The sequence below is a fragment of the Tympanuchus pallidicinctus genome, unplaced genomic scaffold (assembly GCF_026119805.1).
Source record: "Tympanuchus pallidicinctus isolate F22 unplaced genomic scaffold, pur_lepc_1.0 scaffold22, whole genome shotgun sequence".
NCBI classification, from domain to species: domain Eukaryota; kingdom Metazoa; phylum Chordata; class Aves; order Galliformes; family Phasianidae; genus Tympanuchus; species Tympanuchus pallidicinctus.
The window spans coordinates 23,305,279-23,322,830 of NW_026294739.1; the positions used below are offsets into that span (position 1 = coordinate 23,305,279).

At 40.5% G+C, this 17,552-nt stretch overlaps 1 protein-coding gene across 2 annotated transcripts; it reads right to left on the reverse strand.

The window, feature by feature from the left end:
* Nucleotides 1-1,532: 1,532 nt before the first annotated feature.
* ADAT1 (adenosine deaminase tRNA specific 1) lies at nt 1,533-17,483 on the reverse strand. Of its 2 annotated transcripts, XM_052686352.1 has the most exons (9): nt 16,994-17,474; nt 16,259-16,327; nt 15,336-15,390; nt 13,533-13,663; nt 11,751-12,369; nt 9,655-9,800; nt 7,269-7,368; nt 6,322-6,408; nt 1,533-2,507 (listed from the first exon to the last, which is right to left on the reverse strand). In XM_052686352.1, exons 1-9 carry the CDS (start codon nt 17,160-17,162, stop codon nt 2,375-2,377), a joined length of 1,509 nt encoding a protein of 502 aa, XP_052542312.1. In that variant the 5' UTR covers nt 17,163-17,474; the 3' UTR covers nt 1,533-2,374. The 2 variants fall into 2 exon arrangements, with proteins under 2 accessions (XP_052542312.1, XP_052542313.1); XM_052686353.1 differs by lacking the exons at nt 1,533-2,507; nt 6,322-6,408; nt 7,269-7,368 and adding an exon at nt 7,645-7,682 and having other exon boundaries at nt 16,994-17,483.
* Between the last annotated feature and the right edge of the window lie 69 nt (nt 17,484-17,552).

The window sequence follows — 17,552 nt, forward strand, 5'->3', positions numbered from 1 at the left end:
CCCAGAGAGGCTGTGATGCCTCGTCTCTGGAGGTGTTCAAGGGCAGATTGGATGGGGCCTTGGGCAGCCTGGGCTGGTATGAGATGGGGAGGTTGGTGGCCCTGCGTGTGGCAGGGGGGTTGGAGATTCATGATCCTTGAGGTTCCTTCCAACCCTGGCCATTCTGTGATCCTGTAAGACTTAGCCCAAGTCTTCTAAATGCTGCCTTGTCTTAGTTCTTTCCCTTCCTGAGTATTCATTGACTCACTATAAGACTAAATACGTCCTTAACTTCACTCAGAAAACAAAGTTCATATTAGCGTTCAGCACCTCTAAAACTGCTTTTAAATTTCACAAGTATTAGAAATAAGCAGTCTACAGTTGATAAGTGCTTTACAAATACACATGAAAACCTTACTTGGAACAATTCTAATTGCCAGGCACAAATTTTAGGAGAGTTAAAAGCATTTGCATCACATAATTGCTCATCCGAAAACTAGCCTGATGCCAGGAATGCAGAACAACTAACTTTATTATAATGCGTTTACGTAACGCATTTCAATATTGCATCTGGATAAGAACTGGAAATACTCCAGTCCAGTCGGCAGGTTCACTAGGGGCCTTGCTGATGATTAACGAAGGGAAACGAGGAATGTTAAGGAATAGTTTCTGCAAGACTTCAGGGAAGGACAGAGGTAGATTTCAGGAGCCTAGGAATTTATTGATTACCTCTTTAGTTACAGCACAGGACTGCCGTGGGGTTGCTATTTGCTCACTCACAGCAACTGCTACCACTTCTCAGCAGTTCATCCAGGACCCATCTGCAGTGGCACCTGGCCATCTTCCAACCTTAATGACTAATACAAATCAACCATTCTGCATAATCTCCTGCCCCCTACAAACACAGAACAGCTCTCCTTTCACCAACTCAACCGGTCTTTCTGGATGTCAGTGCTGGACTTCAGAGGATAGGCTTGCACGCACATAATTCAAGTTGTTAGTCCTTCAACAAAAAGGTAACTATTCTTACGTGAAAAGTCAACTGAAGTATGAAGCAAAATGATCTGCTCTAATCAGTTCTCATGCTGCAACGTGATCTCTGCTACCCACCTTCCAATTCCATATGCAGCTCTGCAGGTTGACAGTAAAAGCTGATTTGAGAACTGCTGTGCCCATTTTTCAAATACAAAACAGTTAAAACACTAAAGAACAAAACACTCCAATAACTAAACAATTTTTAAGTTGTAAATTAATTACTTCTTTCACCCCGCCATTGCATCGTCCAAACATTAGGAGTAATAAGTTACAAGAGAAAAGGCACAGAAAGTATGCTCAGTATCAGTCATGCAGTCCTGAACTTGCTCACAGACGGCAATAATTTGGACAAAGTTTGAGAATTACCCATTCATCCTCCCCCAGGCAAGCAATGTGGATTGTTCTACCATTCAGATGTTAGTTGTTAATCAAGCATAAAGGAAAAGATTGCCAGAGACTACTTGCTGTCCCCACCTTGGTGGGGCTTTTTAACAAACATTTACCAGGAAACACTGACATAAATCACTAAGGCATTTCTGCTTTTAATGAAGTATCACTGAAGGAGGAAAAACAAAAAGCAAGAATGACCCATGCTTGAAACACCGAAGTGTATGTAAATGTTTGCCTGGAACTGCACAGAATTAGGAAGTGTCTTTCCTGTACACAGAAGCACAACAAATGAAGGGCACGTGGTGTGGTACTGAAATCATGAGACATGCACAGAATACCATGAACAGTGTTATTTGACAGCTTTATCCCCAGCGCTCTTTTGCTTCTGCTCTGGGTCCTTGTCACAACAGTAGCTGATACAAAGGACTTCCAGAGGAAGACCCCTGAAAACAACTACTTCCAGTTAGGAGCAATGGGCCTGGAGGGACAGAAAATTCTTCCACACAAGGAAAGACAAGAGTTATAAAATATACGACTTACTACACATTAGGTTGTCCCAGCATCACAAGAACAACCTCAGTGTTATGAAGAGTAGAAGAAAAACAAGCACTGAAGTTTCACAGCAGCAGCCTCTTCCATAGCACTGCTCCAATTTTAGTTAATGTCACTTCCATTATAGTGGACTCTGATAGATTATAATACCAAGAAACAGAGGATAGCACATCACTGCTTCCTTTGTTTTGAATTGTTTCATGCAGCTCAGAATTAAGTATGCAATGATCCTTTCCTATATTTAATAAAAAGGAGGCTTCAGATCAATCAAAACAATGAGTTCTCTAAATCGCTTCCCTTTTCAGTTCTGTCTTCCTTTGGCATAGGAACTAGAGGATATTTTTTGCATCCCTCAACCAGCAGAGGTATCTGCTGTGTTCCATGGCTTACTGCTGGATTTACATAGCTGCTTTTATTCTCATGTGAAGAGCAGATACTCCTGGGCATTCTTGATCCAGCCCAGCAGTGCCTGGCTACGCAGTGCCTTCCAGGCTTCTTGATAATTTAATGCAGCTTCCTTGTAGTCCAAGTAGGTTTCCAGAGTCTTCATCCTGACAGAAAACACACAGCAATGACAATTCTTATATTACTCTTTTAGATATATAGTCACAAAATGAAAAAAGCAACCAAACACGTAAGAACACGATAATGTCCTATGAGCTTTTCCATGCCACTAAATGAAATTCTCCTGTTCTTCTAGTCTTCTGAATAAACTGTACCTGCTTTGTAATCTCACTTGGGTTACAGAGTTTGATTCTGCACGTCACTAGGGAAACCTAGAGAGACCAAGGCCTTTAGGAAACCAGTGTTTTCAGACACTGTCAGGATTCTTATACAAGAAAAAAAACTTGTCTGTCACGCTTCATACACACTCTTCAGCAACAGAAGTTACCAGTGCCTTTGTGACAATATATTACAGAGAACTTTCATGGTAATAAGAAATGCTGATGCAAAGTAGAAAAGGTGGATAAAGATGGGTGCTTTAATATTTTGCTAGAACAGCTGTGATTGCTGGTTGGCAGGGAAGGGGATAGGGAAGAAGAGTCTTCCAACATAAAATAATGGGAAAGAGCGAGATTAAAGTTAAATACACACACACACACCCACACCAAATCATCTCCTTAAAGCGTTAAGAGGCTCAGTCTTGGTGCTCTGCTCCCTCTCCTCATGTAGCACCCATTCCCTGCAATCTCAGAACCAGTAGTTACTCTGCTGAATGCATCAATTTTCAGAAGACAGAATTACAAGTTCATGGTATCTGATCACCAGTGAGAAAAGAGAACACAAACACCTCTAAAACAGTTTCATCAGGACTTCGTTCATTTCCTTGCACTTTTGCCAGCCTCTTCTCCCTTTGCTGAATGGCATCAGCTGCATGAGACAAAATGTTTATAAATTCAACCCAATATGAAGGGGATATCATGGGCAACACGACCTTCCTCAAGAAAGAGGAGCCAAACTGCTGTAAGGAAGCCTAATGCAAGAGGTCTGTGGAGCAGGGCGCTAGGCTCCAGAAAAAGGAGCACCACAGTCACCACCACCACCCAAAATACCAGCAGATTGACCAGAAACTATAATTCAGTCTTTCAGCCTTCTGTTATAACAGTGTGATACGCACAGCAAACCATGATATATTACCTATCCTAAAGACCTTAGGGCTGGAAAATGGAAGGCTGTGAACTTGCCTATGTGCCACTGCTGAACACAGGAGATGTACAGATCATAGAATGATTTGGATTGGAAGGGATTATCTAAGTTACAGCCCTCTTCCACTAGAGCAGGCTGCCACGGCTCCATCCAGCCTGTCCTTGAACACTTCCAGGGATGGGGCACCCACAACTTCTCTTGTGTGCACTCTGACAAACCTGCCTGCACAAACTGTGCTTCAAGGGCATCACTGAAGAGCTAAAAGACCAGCAATTATCTGCATAAGCAGAGCTCAGGGAACAACACAGCTCCAAGGACTGTGGACCTTAACCAGTTCCGATCAGGAGTTGTGTGCTTCATACTCAAGGGTGATGACCGACACTTTCTTTGGGAAGAAATCATTACACTACCACACTTCCTATACTTAAAGTGCTTCCAAGATGTTTAAGATTTTGATGCTGTCCTTCACTGTAAATTCAGGCCATGACTTGTATTTGTCCTTTACTCTAGAATAGCTGATGTCAGATGCTGTTTACATCTTCAGAACAGTTACCTGTACATTCTAGCATGGTCAAAGATCAAAAAAGAATTACAGTACACAGATTTTTGAGCTAACTTAATCTTGTTAAAGGTGAAACACCTATTTTCCTTGCATGTACTGTAGATGCTGATGCATACAGACATATACACACAGGTACATATGCATTACACAGACATTTTTCAGTCAGTTGCTAAGCCAAGATAAAGATTGATGCCTACCTCATTTCCCTGAATGCTGTTTTGTTCTATTTTTTTTTTCTTTCCTAAATCTGCTGGCAACTGAATGGTTCTTCAGTACACATCCAGCAGTCTGACCCAATTTAAGTAACACACATAAGGGATTTGTCTAACTTAATTATTCCAATTGACCTCCTTCATGAAAATATTACAGTAGAAAGTAAGAAGAAAACTGAGTTGCTCCTCATGACACATTTTTCCATACTCATTATCAAAGGAATGATAACATGAAAGTGATGCAGCAGCTGAGATGGAACCAGTAAGAGAACCGAATGAGGCAGCAGTCTGGCTGCTGTAGCTAAAAAAAAAAAAACAACCAACCAAAAACCAAACCAGAGAGATGGATTTATACACCAGCAATTTCAAGCATTCTGCCCCAAGCAGGCTCTCGGCTTGTTCCAATTTAACACTGCCCATGCTGATCCTCAGAAGAGATGTGAAGAATCAGAGAGAGGGTCAAAAAAGCAGAAGCAGATTTACATATAGGAAAAAAGAAAACAAAAGATCATCATAATCACCTACATTAGTTCACTGCAAAGCTTTAACTGCCCCAGTATCTTAGCAGTGAACAAAAGTAAATTAGAGAAGAGTTAAATGAAGTCCTGAAAAAAAAAAATAAAAAAGCAACTGGACAAGTTGGGTGGTGAGCCAGCACCTCTACTGTGCAAACAGAGCCTGTGCAGCCTAAAAATAATGCCACATGTGCAAGTCATCTGCACTTTATCAGAAGACAAGACAGAAAAATAATAAAGGACAAAAATGCCAAAGGAAATTACAAAGCCACTGAACTCAAGAAGAGGCCTGAGGTGAAGTGACTTTATGTAAGGAGCACGAGATCAGCACAAGGAGGCAGCTACTCAACAGTGAATCAGGTCATGCTATGTTGGCAGAAAACAGTGATGTAAGCCACAAGCAACTCCTTTGCAAAAGAGAGTGATAATTTTAAACTGAATTAAGAAGAAAATGTGCCTCTCCACACAGCATCAATTAAAACCATTTCAACAACATAGGTCATGTTGACATTGAAGCTTTTAAATACACAGAAGATAACTGCAATCTGTAATTCACAAAACTTAAAACCAAGTAAAACCTAATAATTAAAGATTGAGGGTGCACTTACTATGGCTGAGTTTATCTTCCCTGGTGTCTTAGTGCTAATGAAAGGAAGAGATGGCCTATTTCCCCTGCTCCCAGTCACACATACCTTCTATTTTTATTTATTTTGCATGGGTTCTTTTATTTGCTCCAGCTTTATCTCATCTCACTAGCTCCTGCTCCATCACATGCTTTGATGAACAAAGATTTTTGCATACATTTGACTAAAAAAATTTTATTCAAACTCTTATTATGAAGGAGAAAGAGATGGCATCTAATATAATTGCTTAAACACCAGTGAGATATCAATAATCACAGAACCATTTGAGGACAGAGGCTTTGAATCCCATGCTGAAGGTAAGTGGTAGCAGCTCACACTTCCAGAAAATCCTACCTCCTTCCTCTCACCTCCCTCTTTGCTCCCCCTCTCCCAGTTGCTCACTGACATTGGACAAGATTGCTTCGACTCAAGGGGGAAAAAAAAATTCTGCCAAGATAACAGATTGGAAAGGCTTACAGAGGGGTCCAGAAAACAGCACATCTAGAGAATGACAAGGCTCTGTGATCAGAAAAAGAACACATCAGTTCAAAAACAGTAAGCCTTCGCACAGAAACAACCTGCAGCTTCTTTTCTCTCATTAATACATGAGCTGTTTATCCAACAAGGTAATTTAAAACAAAAAGACTTCCTAACCCATCAGGGATATGACATATTATTCAAGTCTCAAATTTTAACAGTAGATTTATCTCAGGTGACACTGATTGGCAGAGCCTGGGATCAGCAGTGTTCCCGAACCTCATGAAAATAACTTCTCACTCTTAAAGATATGATGAGAATGTATTTACCGGAGAGTGTCTGGTAAGCTCTCCTTTGAAATGCTTGTCACCAGCTTTTGGAATTCATGGAAGAGTTCCACTTTACAGATCTTTGATCTGATGGGGAAAAAAAAAAAAAGCAACAAGATAAGAAATGCACTTTCACCTATTAGTTCCTTCAGTGTCAGCCCTGTCAGGGCAAAATGCCTCTGCCCAATCCTAAAATGAGCTGCAGATACCACAGCTCAATCTCCCCCCCCTTAACGCTTCCCACCCCATCTGAGCTGCCCACTAATTTTTTTTTTTTTAAACTCTTGATTTAGATGTTACACACAAAAAAGCTGAATTATCCCAACTGTCCCAGGTAGCACTCTGACAGTTTGCAGAGAACATTTAGCATTATCTAGTAATTATCTAGTATTTCACATGGAGGAAAACAGACCAACAAGCAACATTTTCCACCAATCACTCTGAGATTCCTTGAAGAAGAAATGAGGATAGAAATACAAAATGTTTATTATTAAGCAACCCCCCTGTAGTAAGTCTACAAATTCCTTATTTATTTATTCCTTATGTAGTATCTTTTACTACAAAAGCTCTTACAGAAAGAGAAATCTGCAACAACTAAAGAAGTCCTGCAACAGGCTCACTTCCTTCAGTCTCTAAAAGTTACAAAGTAAAAGCTCTGCTAGCTTTGCCAATAAATAAGCTGTCTTTTAATAAAAAACCATCACAGTTCCACAGCAACACTGTTAATGTTTTTCTTTATTAACAGCGACAAGCAAGACACAGGAAACTTCTCAGCCCCTAAAGCCCTTGAAGAAAGTGAGTTCCTCTCACTTTCCCTCCCTTACACAATATTTACTTATTCCCACTCCTTAAGTTTCTGCTCCAACAATGCATCACGCACCACAGTGACCTAAAGGAGAGGCTAAAAGGTAAAATACGTGCATCTAGATATCACAGCATTCTCAAACCTGCTCTGAGAGCTTCCAATCCCTTTCTTTGTAGTTCCTTGCCGAAAGCCATCTGAGGTGACATCCAGAGGTCGCTCTGGAACTGCACTCCAACTGATAGCTGGGAACAGAAGATTGAGAACAAGGGAGACACTCTTAGAAACAAGACTTAACCATTCCCTCAATTTTCTGAGTTCACATGACACCACGCTACTCTCCCAAAGTAATTAAGACAAATAGAAAGAGGACTGTGTTTCTCTTGGGTACACAGGTAAACTCCGATTAGAAAAGCAGTAATAAAAACAAATACACACACACTTTTACTCTTCATCTTCATCAGCTCCTTTAAGAATCCATGCCTCTTTAAACATTCAGCCTACAGCTTCACCATTGTCTCCTTTTTAGAAGGATTCTATTCTCTTTGGTACATCCAGTCTAGACAAAGTATGAAGAAACTTCCAAGTTAGATGGCAGCTGCACATCAGTCTGCAAACTACCAGCCTACCTTTATACCTTTACCAGTCATCCTTTGTTTTCCTTATTATTTTGTGTATCCTCTAAATTGCTCTTCATGTGTCATAATTGACACATACCAAATGTACATAGTCATCATCTGTGAAAAAAGTTACTAGCTTATAGTCAAACAAAAATACTTTGGTGGAAGAGATAACAAGTGCCAACAACATTATGCTCTTCCCCTATCCTGACACCTGATTACCATCTTAACCTGTAGTGCTCTGCAGGCTGAAGCTTGGCATGTCCCACCTCACAGCCTTATAAATAACTACCAAACATCAGAAGAAACACGTTTGCAGAAACAAAACTGACATGCCCAGCCTGCCCCTCTCTAACTGAACAGTAGTATCTTCAACATCTACTGCCTTGAGGAAATTTCTGCTCCCTAAACTCTCTCATTCCTCTCTCTTCCTAATGGGTGAAACAGCTGCATGTACATGAAGTCTAAAGAGAATTTTCACAGCTTCTCTTATGATGCCATCCTGCCATTCGAGATACTCAAGAACTACATAATATAAAGCATTATACATTACGCAGACCAGTAATGTATTGTGATTCAGCTGTCAGCTACAGTTGCTATGCTCTGCTTGATGCAAACTGTACTTATGCTGTGACTTAGGTGATTTAGTGCTGCAGTACTCCACAAAAGTGAAATCCCTACATAATGTCAAATAACATAAAATACACAAATATTAAACAATCCCTGTATAGAATATCTAAAAAATAAGTTGTTTAGAGGACATCAAACTCCAGAAAGTAGATTAAAACTGACTTGAAATTCAAAACTTTCTCTATTTTTCCCCATTTCTTTCTAGATATTGCAGACTTCAAAATATTAAGTTGAACATGTTCTTCTTAGAAATACTAGCTGCAATGTACCTATCCAGCACATCTCAATATCCAGCTTAAGAACTATGAATTTAGATTTAATTTTGATTTTCATTGCTACGTGAAAAACTCAATCTAGTATATTTCATACATGCAAAACAGTTTAATATTCACCAACTCCTTACATAGTGACCTAAGTAACCATACAAAAATACTAAAAAAATACTTTTTTTAGATTTAGTACATTTAGACACAGGTTGCCACAGACTATTTTTGCTTAGTTAATTCACACCACTTTTCAATGATGGATTTTATTTCCCAAGTCCCAGTATAAAAATCTTTCCCTTATTGGCACCTACAGGTAATTACAAATTGAGGCATCTGTGAATTCCACAGAGGAGCTCTTTATTTCTATGCTGTTTTATGATCAGGTCTGTTCCAATCACAGGGTATCTCCAAGTACAATAGCAGTTGAAGTTTTGAAAAACTGCTTAACCTCACACACACCATCAGTTCCCTCCCCCTCCTTCCTCCACCAAAAACAAGACCACACTGCTAAATTACAACGTGATTTGCACATTAATTCATTACGATGAAAAAAAAAAAGGCAACATCTCAAAGAACTTATAAATAAATAAACTTACAAACTTATAAAACCTTTATGCTATGCTCTCCTGCATTCCTTCTACATTCAAAAATTTCTGGAGAGTTTAAAAGCACACTTCAATATGGCAAATTTTCTATTGATCGAGAAGAAGGTAAAGCTAATTAAAACAAGAAGTCTCAATATTTTTCTTTTCACCCTCAAAATTTTTGAATTGGCTAGTTATTTTTTGCCTTTCTTTAGATTATATATTCCTACAAATTCTCAGCTCATGCTCTGCCTCTGCTTTCCTCTAAGCACTTTCCAGTGCTGTCTTCAAATTATTCTACTGCTGTAAACCACGCTTTGCCTCCAGCACTGCCAGTGAACAATGCCACATTTTACAGAGCATCACCAAATCCACCCAATTTACATTCGGCCCTTTGCATGCCATTACACAACCAGCCCACGTTCACTCACCTGCGCTACAGGGAACCAGTTTTCTTTTGCTGCTCATCTGACCTTGTTGGATGGCCTGACGGCTATGTTCAAACTGAAGGTCTGACTGCAGCAACTGAACCTCCTGAGTGCGAAAACCATCTGGTAACAAAGAGATGTGCCGACACCTAAATAAACATGGAGAAATGCAAGCAGTTTCAAGAATTGTACTCCAGGACAAGCAGATTCTGCACGATTTAGTTTCACAATCTAAAATGCGTTGCATTTTAAAACAGAACTGAATGCAAGCTGAAAAACAGAGGTAAGAAGATCTGGGGACATTTCCCCCTTCTAAACAGTATCTGTTTAGGCTATGAAAAAAACAGCCACATAGTTTAGTAAGACCTTGTCCACCCTACATAAACTACAATGAACCAATTTTAATGTAGATACAGTTTAAAGCTAGGACAAATCCATAGAAGACAGGCAAAATAAAAACTGCAATATAATTCTGCAATCAAAATGAAAAAAACAATCAGAAATTATTTACACAGTCAACCACACTACATTAACAACATTTTTACAAACCTGAAGGTTCTTAATCAAAGACTAGAAAGTTCCATATACAACCTCAGCACTGTTACCTTCACAAGCACTCAATAAATGTTATTAGAATTTGGGGTTGGACTTGATGATCCCTAGAGGTCCCATCTAACCCATACAATTCTGTGATTCTGTGAATCACTTGAGGAGGAAAAAAACTGTGTATGTTTAACTATTGTAGTATTCACATAAAGCAGCAATGAATTAAAGCTAAGGGTCATCTTATCAGATGTACTTTGCAAAGTCAGTTTTCAGACTGTATTTATTAAGTAGCTGGTCAGGCACTATTTCTGCAACCTTTAAACATCTGAGCTCTTAAAAATTAGCAGCAAACTCACAAAAATGAAATTAATTACAGGGTGAGTAGTCACGTGGCAAAGTCACAGTATTTATTTTCTACTCCTGGGACTAAATAACAAAATGGTGAAAACAGAAACCAACAAAAAAATATTCCTCAGTATGTTATTTTAAATTCAGCAAAGAAAACTCTGAAAAGCAACATAAAACCAGCACCTTCCTAAAACACCCACATATGAAAGTGTGCAGAAAGTCTACCAAAGTGCTCATTCATTGCCTTGTAGGAGAGACCGTGTAGCAATTGCACAGACCAATACAAATGGGAAAGGTGTCACAACAGAGGTTTGCTGATGAAAGGACTGGCACAATAGAGGTGGTATAAAGGAAGGGAAGAAACTGCTCCCTGTATCTGAAGATTCCAGGTTTACAGAGGAGAGCTTCACCAAGGAGGGATCTCCAGCCAGAGCCCCTTCCCCCGTGGCAAATCAGCCCTTCAATGAGGTCTAAGAGCTGCAGCCAGGCTCCGTCCCTTCTGGCCCCACAGCTGAACTGCTTCACCTGTGCTCCCAGGGCTGACCGGGTCCTTTCCCCAGCTGCTCAGTGGTTCAGAATGTGACACAACAGTTACTATACAGACTTGTCTTCAGGACAGAAGTACTTGGGAGCTTAATTCAATTCAAGGAATTCATTATTCAGACATTTGCAACTTTAGGAATGTATTGAGGACTCTACTATTCAGTTACCTAGAAGAGACAAAAGCTGCTTTTGCTCACCAACTCATCTCTATAAAAGAGGACTTGGAGGATTATTGAGAATATCCTGAGTATAGGCAACTGAATAAATTACAAGCTCTGCTTGACCTTCTTTGATAAAATAAATTCTGGAAGACAGTGAGAAAAATTCAGCTTTACTATGCTAAAAATATCCCAAACCTGTGTTCTTTCAGGCTTTACTTTCTGCTTCTAGAAAAGCTCGGGCAGGTAACAACCTCTCAATGTTCCACAAAGGAATAATCAAGCAGATCCTGAATCTAATGAATTGTTTTATACACCTTCAAGTCTAATCAGTACTTTGGTCAGCAGAAGTCATCTACACAGGGCTACTTTCTTAAAAAGTGAATTTTCGAAGTCCACACGTTCTGCAAGTGACTCTGGTGCTCAGTTTGGATATCTGCACAAGTTGTCTTCCATAACTCAATTTCTATACAAGCTACCCAACTTCCAGTGTAGAGCGCATACCTTTCAATAATTGCTCTCTGCATAGCTTCTTGGCTGTATGGACACTTCCCCACTATAACTGCTGACAAATACACTGGATACTGCAGGAAATGCATCAGAAGGGCTCCTTGACATCCCAACACATTCCAGCGAGCCAGTTTATCGCTGCATGACATGGAGCATGTTCTATCCCCACGACCCGGCTTCACCCGTAATAACCCTACACAGTGATACTCTATGCCAGGTATTAGTGCGTCACTCAGCTCTCCAGGTACACATTTTGCTCCAGTTCTATAAACGTCTACTGCCTTCAGTTTGTCAATGTTGGTCTTCTTGTTAGCTGCCTGCATCTCTTCAGAACATTCACAGCACTCTGGACTCACGCTGCCTTCTGGTTTCACAAATACTTGCTGAATAGCCACGTCCTCAGTGATCGTGGAAAAAAATCCACCATCAGCATTCTTCATTCTCTTGATTATATGACTACCTGCCATCTTCTCTGATTTCCTTTTATCTTCTGGGCCCCTATGATCATGGTTACTACTGCACAACACTGACTGTCCAGTTACATCACGTCCATTCACTGATTTAGAAAGATGGTTCTCTGTTCCTCTAATTGGAATAATAGAAGCATCACCACCTAGAGAAGAATGAACATCAAAGTTAGCCAAACAGGTGTCTCATATGAGCTTAACAGATCAAAGCAATGTTATGGCTACTACTAGTTTTCACAAATTTGTACTCAAAAAAAATTATAATGACTGTAATACAATGATCAGTGTGAAAAATCTGCAGGAAAACCAAATGATACAACCCCCAAAATAATAAAGAAAACACTACCAAATTAGAATGGAAATCATAATTTACGTCACTAAAACAAGCTCAAAACCAAAATTCCAGGATGAGTTTAAAGCAAAAAAAAAAAAAAAAAAAAAAAAAAAAGCCAAAAACCTGGGAAGCATGTGAGGATAGTAAGTCAGGAAGTTACTATTAAACTTGAAGATGGTAGATTCTGTTCTTATCTTGCATTAATGAAGAAAATAATTACAGCCTATACCAGCAATGACATGAAATTTACGAAAATGTAACGTGTCTGTACTAACTCACTGTTAAATACTGATGGGACATTTAGAGAGTACTCTGCTTTGGTAACAGACTAATGGTTGAAAGAGCACACAAGGAATCTGAGCAGCTGAGAAGTGGCATTCCTATGTTTTGCCAACAGGCCTTTATCTCCGTTGCGGTGCCATGGTTTTTAGTTTCTTTTCACTCATTAGTTTTGTTGGGTTTTTTTCCAAACGTTCCAGGAGTGTCTTTTGTAACAAAACAAAAGGATGCATTCCATTCCATAAGATGGGTTGCATTCCATTCCATAAGATGGGTGGAGAGACATAGCAGGACAGGAGTATTTATTTATTTACAGGAACTGTAGTAAATGCCCTTTTTTTTTTTTTTTTTTGTCCATAGGAATCTGAGTCCAGGAAAACAATTTAAAACATTTAAAGTAAAGTGATCAAGAAATATGACAGGATGTCTAACATTTTCATTACTGGAAGCCAAACATCCCACCATACAGTGAGCAGTTTATTGGGTTTAATGAGTTCTCACGGATCATATCCAGTGAAATAAAATGCCAAACATATCTGTGGAAGCCCAGTCAAGTACCTCTCAGGGCACGTACTGATAGCGTTGACATGAACTGCCTACCACCTTACTCTTACTCCGGAAAGCCTGGAAAAAGTAAAATCTTTTCTGTTTCTTACGCTTGGGAATCATGAAATTGGTTCACTCCTAAATACTCACACGGGGTATGACTACAGAAGAAAATAAATACGATATTTGGTTTGAGTTTCCATTTCCCAGTTTCAGCTCCTGGAATAAAGATGCTGCATTGTTGGTAGGAAGTTGCCAGGCGCATTTGATGGAGAAGATACCTGTTAGACAGAAAGTTTCCAAGAACCATTTGTTTCACTTTTGATGCATGGTAAAAATGACAAAACTTGTATGTCCAGTACTGTTTGCTCATTCCTGATCATGTATTTGAGGAGCCAATCAGTTATGCTTCTGTAGTCAGAGAGCATCCTGACATACTCCATAAACAAGCAAACCACTACAACCTTAATGAGAGCTCAAAGGGTTAAATTCAGAACAGTTAACTACCTCCTCACATTGCACAGGCAGGACCTACTCCTACCACTCTACTTATTACCAGCCCTGACACTCTATAAGAACCAGTTTAAGAACAGACTATAAGAACCAGTTTAGTAGCAAAATCACAAAATCACAAGGTTGGAAACGACCTGCAAGATCATCTAGTCCAACCACCCTCCCATCCCTATTAGTACCACAAGCAAAAAAAAACTACAGAAAGTCAGATATTTGCTTCTGCCACCTTAGTCCCATGAACCAGCTTCCCCACGCTTTCCACAGGAAATATCATTGAGCAGATCCCCCTGGAAGGTATGCAAAGCCGTGTGGAAGAAAAGGAGATGAGAAAGGATACCAGAATTACTTCGTCAAGAGCAGGTCCTGCCTCACCAACCTTGTTGTTTTTTATGATGGCATTAATTGCATTAATAGATAAGGGAAGAGCCGCTGATGTCATCTATCTAAACTTCAGTAGGCATTTGACATAATCCGCCCATAACACTCTTCTCTCCAAATTGGAAAGATACGTGTTTATTGGTGGACTGTTCAGTTGACAAGGAACTGGTTGTGAGATCACACCCAGAGAGTGGTGTTCAATGGTTCAATGTCCGCATGGAGACTGGTGACAAGTGGTGTCCCTCAGTACTGGGATGAGGGCTCTTTAACATCTTCATCAATGACAACAGAATTGAGTGTACCCTCAGCAAGGTTGCAAATAACACCAAGCTGTGTGGTTGACATCTCCAAGGAAAGGGATGCCATTCAGGGGAACCTAGACAGGCACAAGGAATGGGTCCAAGCAAACCTTACTAAGTTCAAAAAATCAAAGTGGAAGCTGAACATGAGCCAGCAATGTGCCCTTGCAGCCCAGAAAGTCAACTGTATCCTGGGCTGCATCAAAACAATTGTGACCAGCAGGTCAAGGGAGGTGGTCCTGTCCCTCTACCCTGTACTGATGAAACCTCACCTGGAGTTGTGTATCCAGATGGGAAGTCCTTGGCACAGGAGAAACATGGACCTGTTAGTGCATGCAGAGGAGGACCACAAAAATGATCCAAGGGATGGAAAACCTTCTGTTTGAGGTAGACTGAAGAAGAAAGCTCTGGACCAGGCTCTGAGCAATCTGACCTACCTTTTCATTGCAGTGGAGTTGGACTAGATGACCTTTAAAAAGCCCTTCCAACTGAAACCATTCTGTGATTCTAAGCAAACATAGGAATGTATGTGGAAATAGTGAAATGCTACCTTCAACACCTAGTCATAATGCCAACACTGAAATCACATGAAATAACATCCTACTTCTTTGTAAAGGGTCTCTATAATAACAAGGAAGAAATAAGCATTCTCATTCCTGAAGCTGTCATTTCTGGCTATTTCAGACGTAAGTTAGAAGTTTTTTTTACATCACAACAAACAACCTCAAGCAGCACGGAATAAGAGCACGTGTTCATGTCTCACCTCTGGAAGCTCCTTTTGGCCACAATTTCTGCATGACTGTCATTCAGAATGTCTCCTAATGCAAGAACCAAATGAGAATACACAGTATTAATGAACAGGGGAAAGGTTCAGCAGATTTGCTAGCATTTGAAGGGTTTAACATAGGTTGGAATAACCTAATACCAATTTTAAACATCCGATCACTACAAAAGGAGATCAAAACTCCCTTTCAGTCTGTAGCAAGTCCCAAGGGGAAGTCTTAGCAGTAAAGATTGAAGTAAGGAAGGCAATAACTTGACCTTCTTAGTGTTCTGAGTGAACCAGGCAAAATCCATACTATGGATATATATTAGTTTTGTATCAACACAGTTTCAGATTAAAAAATAAAAATTGGAGGAGTCCAGATTTAAGATAACTTTCCTTTTGGGCAAGTGTTATAGAGCTGCTATGGCACTACACAGACAATTGGAAATTGTAGCTACTGGTTGTCACCTGTCTTATACAGGTACTGCAGAGTCATGGAATATGTAGAAAAGAAGAAAGAGCTGGCTAGTACCTCTCGTGTCACGCCTTCCTTAACACCGCAAGTATCTTTCATAGTGGACAACAACAAAACTAGACTGCACCAGGTGACAGAAGCACAATAACTTCAGTTATGTTTTGTTCTGCTTTTAGCTATTAAATGTTTGGGTAAGTAGATCTGGGACCTAAACTGCTCTTTTCCACACAAAACTTATTCACCTTCAAGGCAGCAAACGTTTAAGGCCACTATTTTGTCAAACTCCTGTCTGCTTGCTACGGATAAAGACTGCATTATATTGCCTCAGACTTCTGGCTTCAATCCAGAAGACCGACTTCAATGCCTTGAACATTCTTCATTGATTCTATGGCATCACCAAGAAGGAAGTTAAGACATGTAGTCTTGGATTTTACATAATGCTTACCAGTTTTTCTCATTTTGTTTAGTCCAATACATTTTGTTCCAGTTCCGAGAGCAACAACCTCCTTGGTTACTGAAAAAGAAAACAAACTGGACAACTATCACCAGAAGCACTGTTGTCATGCAGTTATTTTGTTAAAACGGTACAGAAGACTGAATGGGTACAGTAGGGCAACGTACAGGGAGGCAGGCAGCGAGATGTTCCAACTATAGAACTGAACGCAGTAGATAGAACCACCAGTGTCATGATCACAAAGTACAGGTACTAGCATCGGTATGACACACTAGGCAACCAGCAGTGAGCAGCAGCAAAAGACTCCTCATGTCTAAGAACTATGAGTTACAATCTGCATTACAGCAACTTGAAAGTGCCAATTAAAGAAAAGATGATGACGGGGAACAACAGCAGAAAAAGCACAGTGCACCAATGCTTTTACTGCAGGTATCTAGGACCTGCCCAGTCTTTCATCGCTTACTAAATAGCTGAATGCAGGCTTTCACCTTCTTAGTTGCAGTCTGAACAACAGTATTTCACTGCAACTCTCTTTTTTCAGACAGAAATTGTAAAAGCTCTTACCAGAAGAATTTCACAATAGAGAGAAATGAGACAGGAAAGGGTGCGTTTGTTATTTTAAAATAAATAAATAAATGGGTATCCTGAAGGATAAAAAAAAAAAAAAAAAGAATTATCGCAAATTCACCGCTGCCCCTCAGCTTCAAAGCACAACTCAGTTCTCACCCTGCAGGCTCCCCACATCAGCAGAACCCTCTCCTTTAGCTGCAGATTCCACTTTGACCACAGCTGCCAGCAAAGTCCATTCTCTGCTTGGATCTGGCTTTCCCTGCTTAGGGAGTCTGGTCCTATAATGCTCATAACACAACTCAGCAATTTCATCTGCTGACCACATGGCGCCCCTGCAAGTGCAGCTTCTGCGCCGGATGCAACCACGGTGACAAGCCCGTCCCCCCAAATCTTGCTACGCTGTTGTGCAACACCTTTCTGGGACAGATTCTGAAGTGCTTGCACCTCCCCTTTCCAAACTGTCACGCCAAACAGGAGTTTTCTAGTTTCTCCCAAATTGTTCGGAATAATAATAATAAACCAAAGCCACGCTGGACCCCGAGCAGCCCACGAGCAGCAGCTGCGGCTGTAATCTCCCGACGTTCCTATCTCACAGTGCCGCTCCCGGCACGGCTCCGAGCTTCCGCCCCTCTTCAGCGACGGGGTCGCCCACGCGCCCACGATGACAGCTCCGAAGCCCCCACTCCCCGTCAACGGCGCACGGCACCGCGCCGCC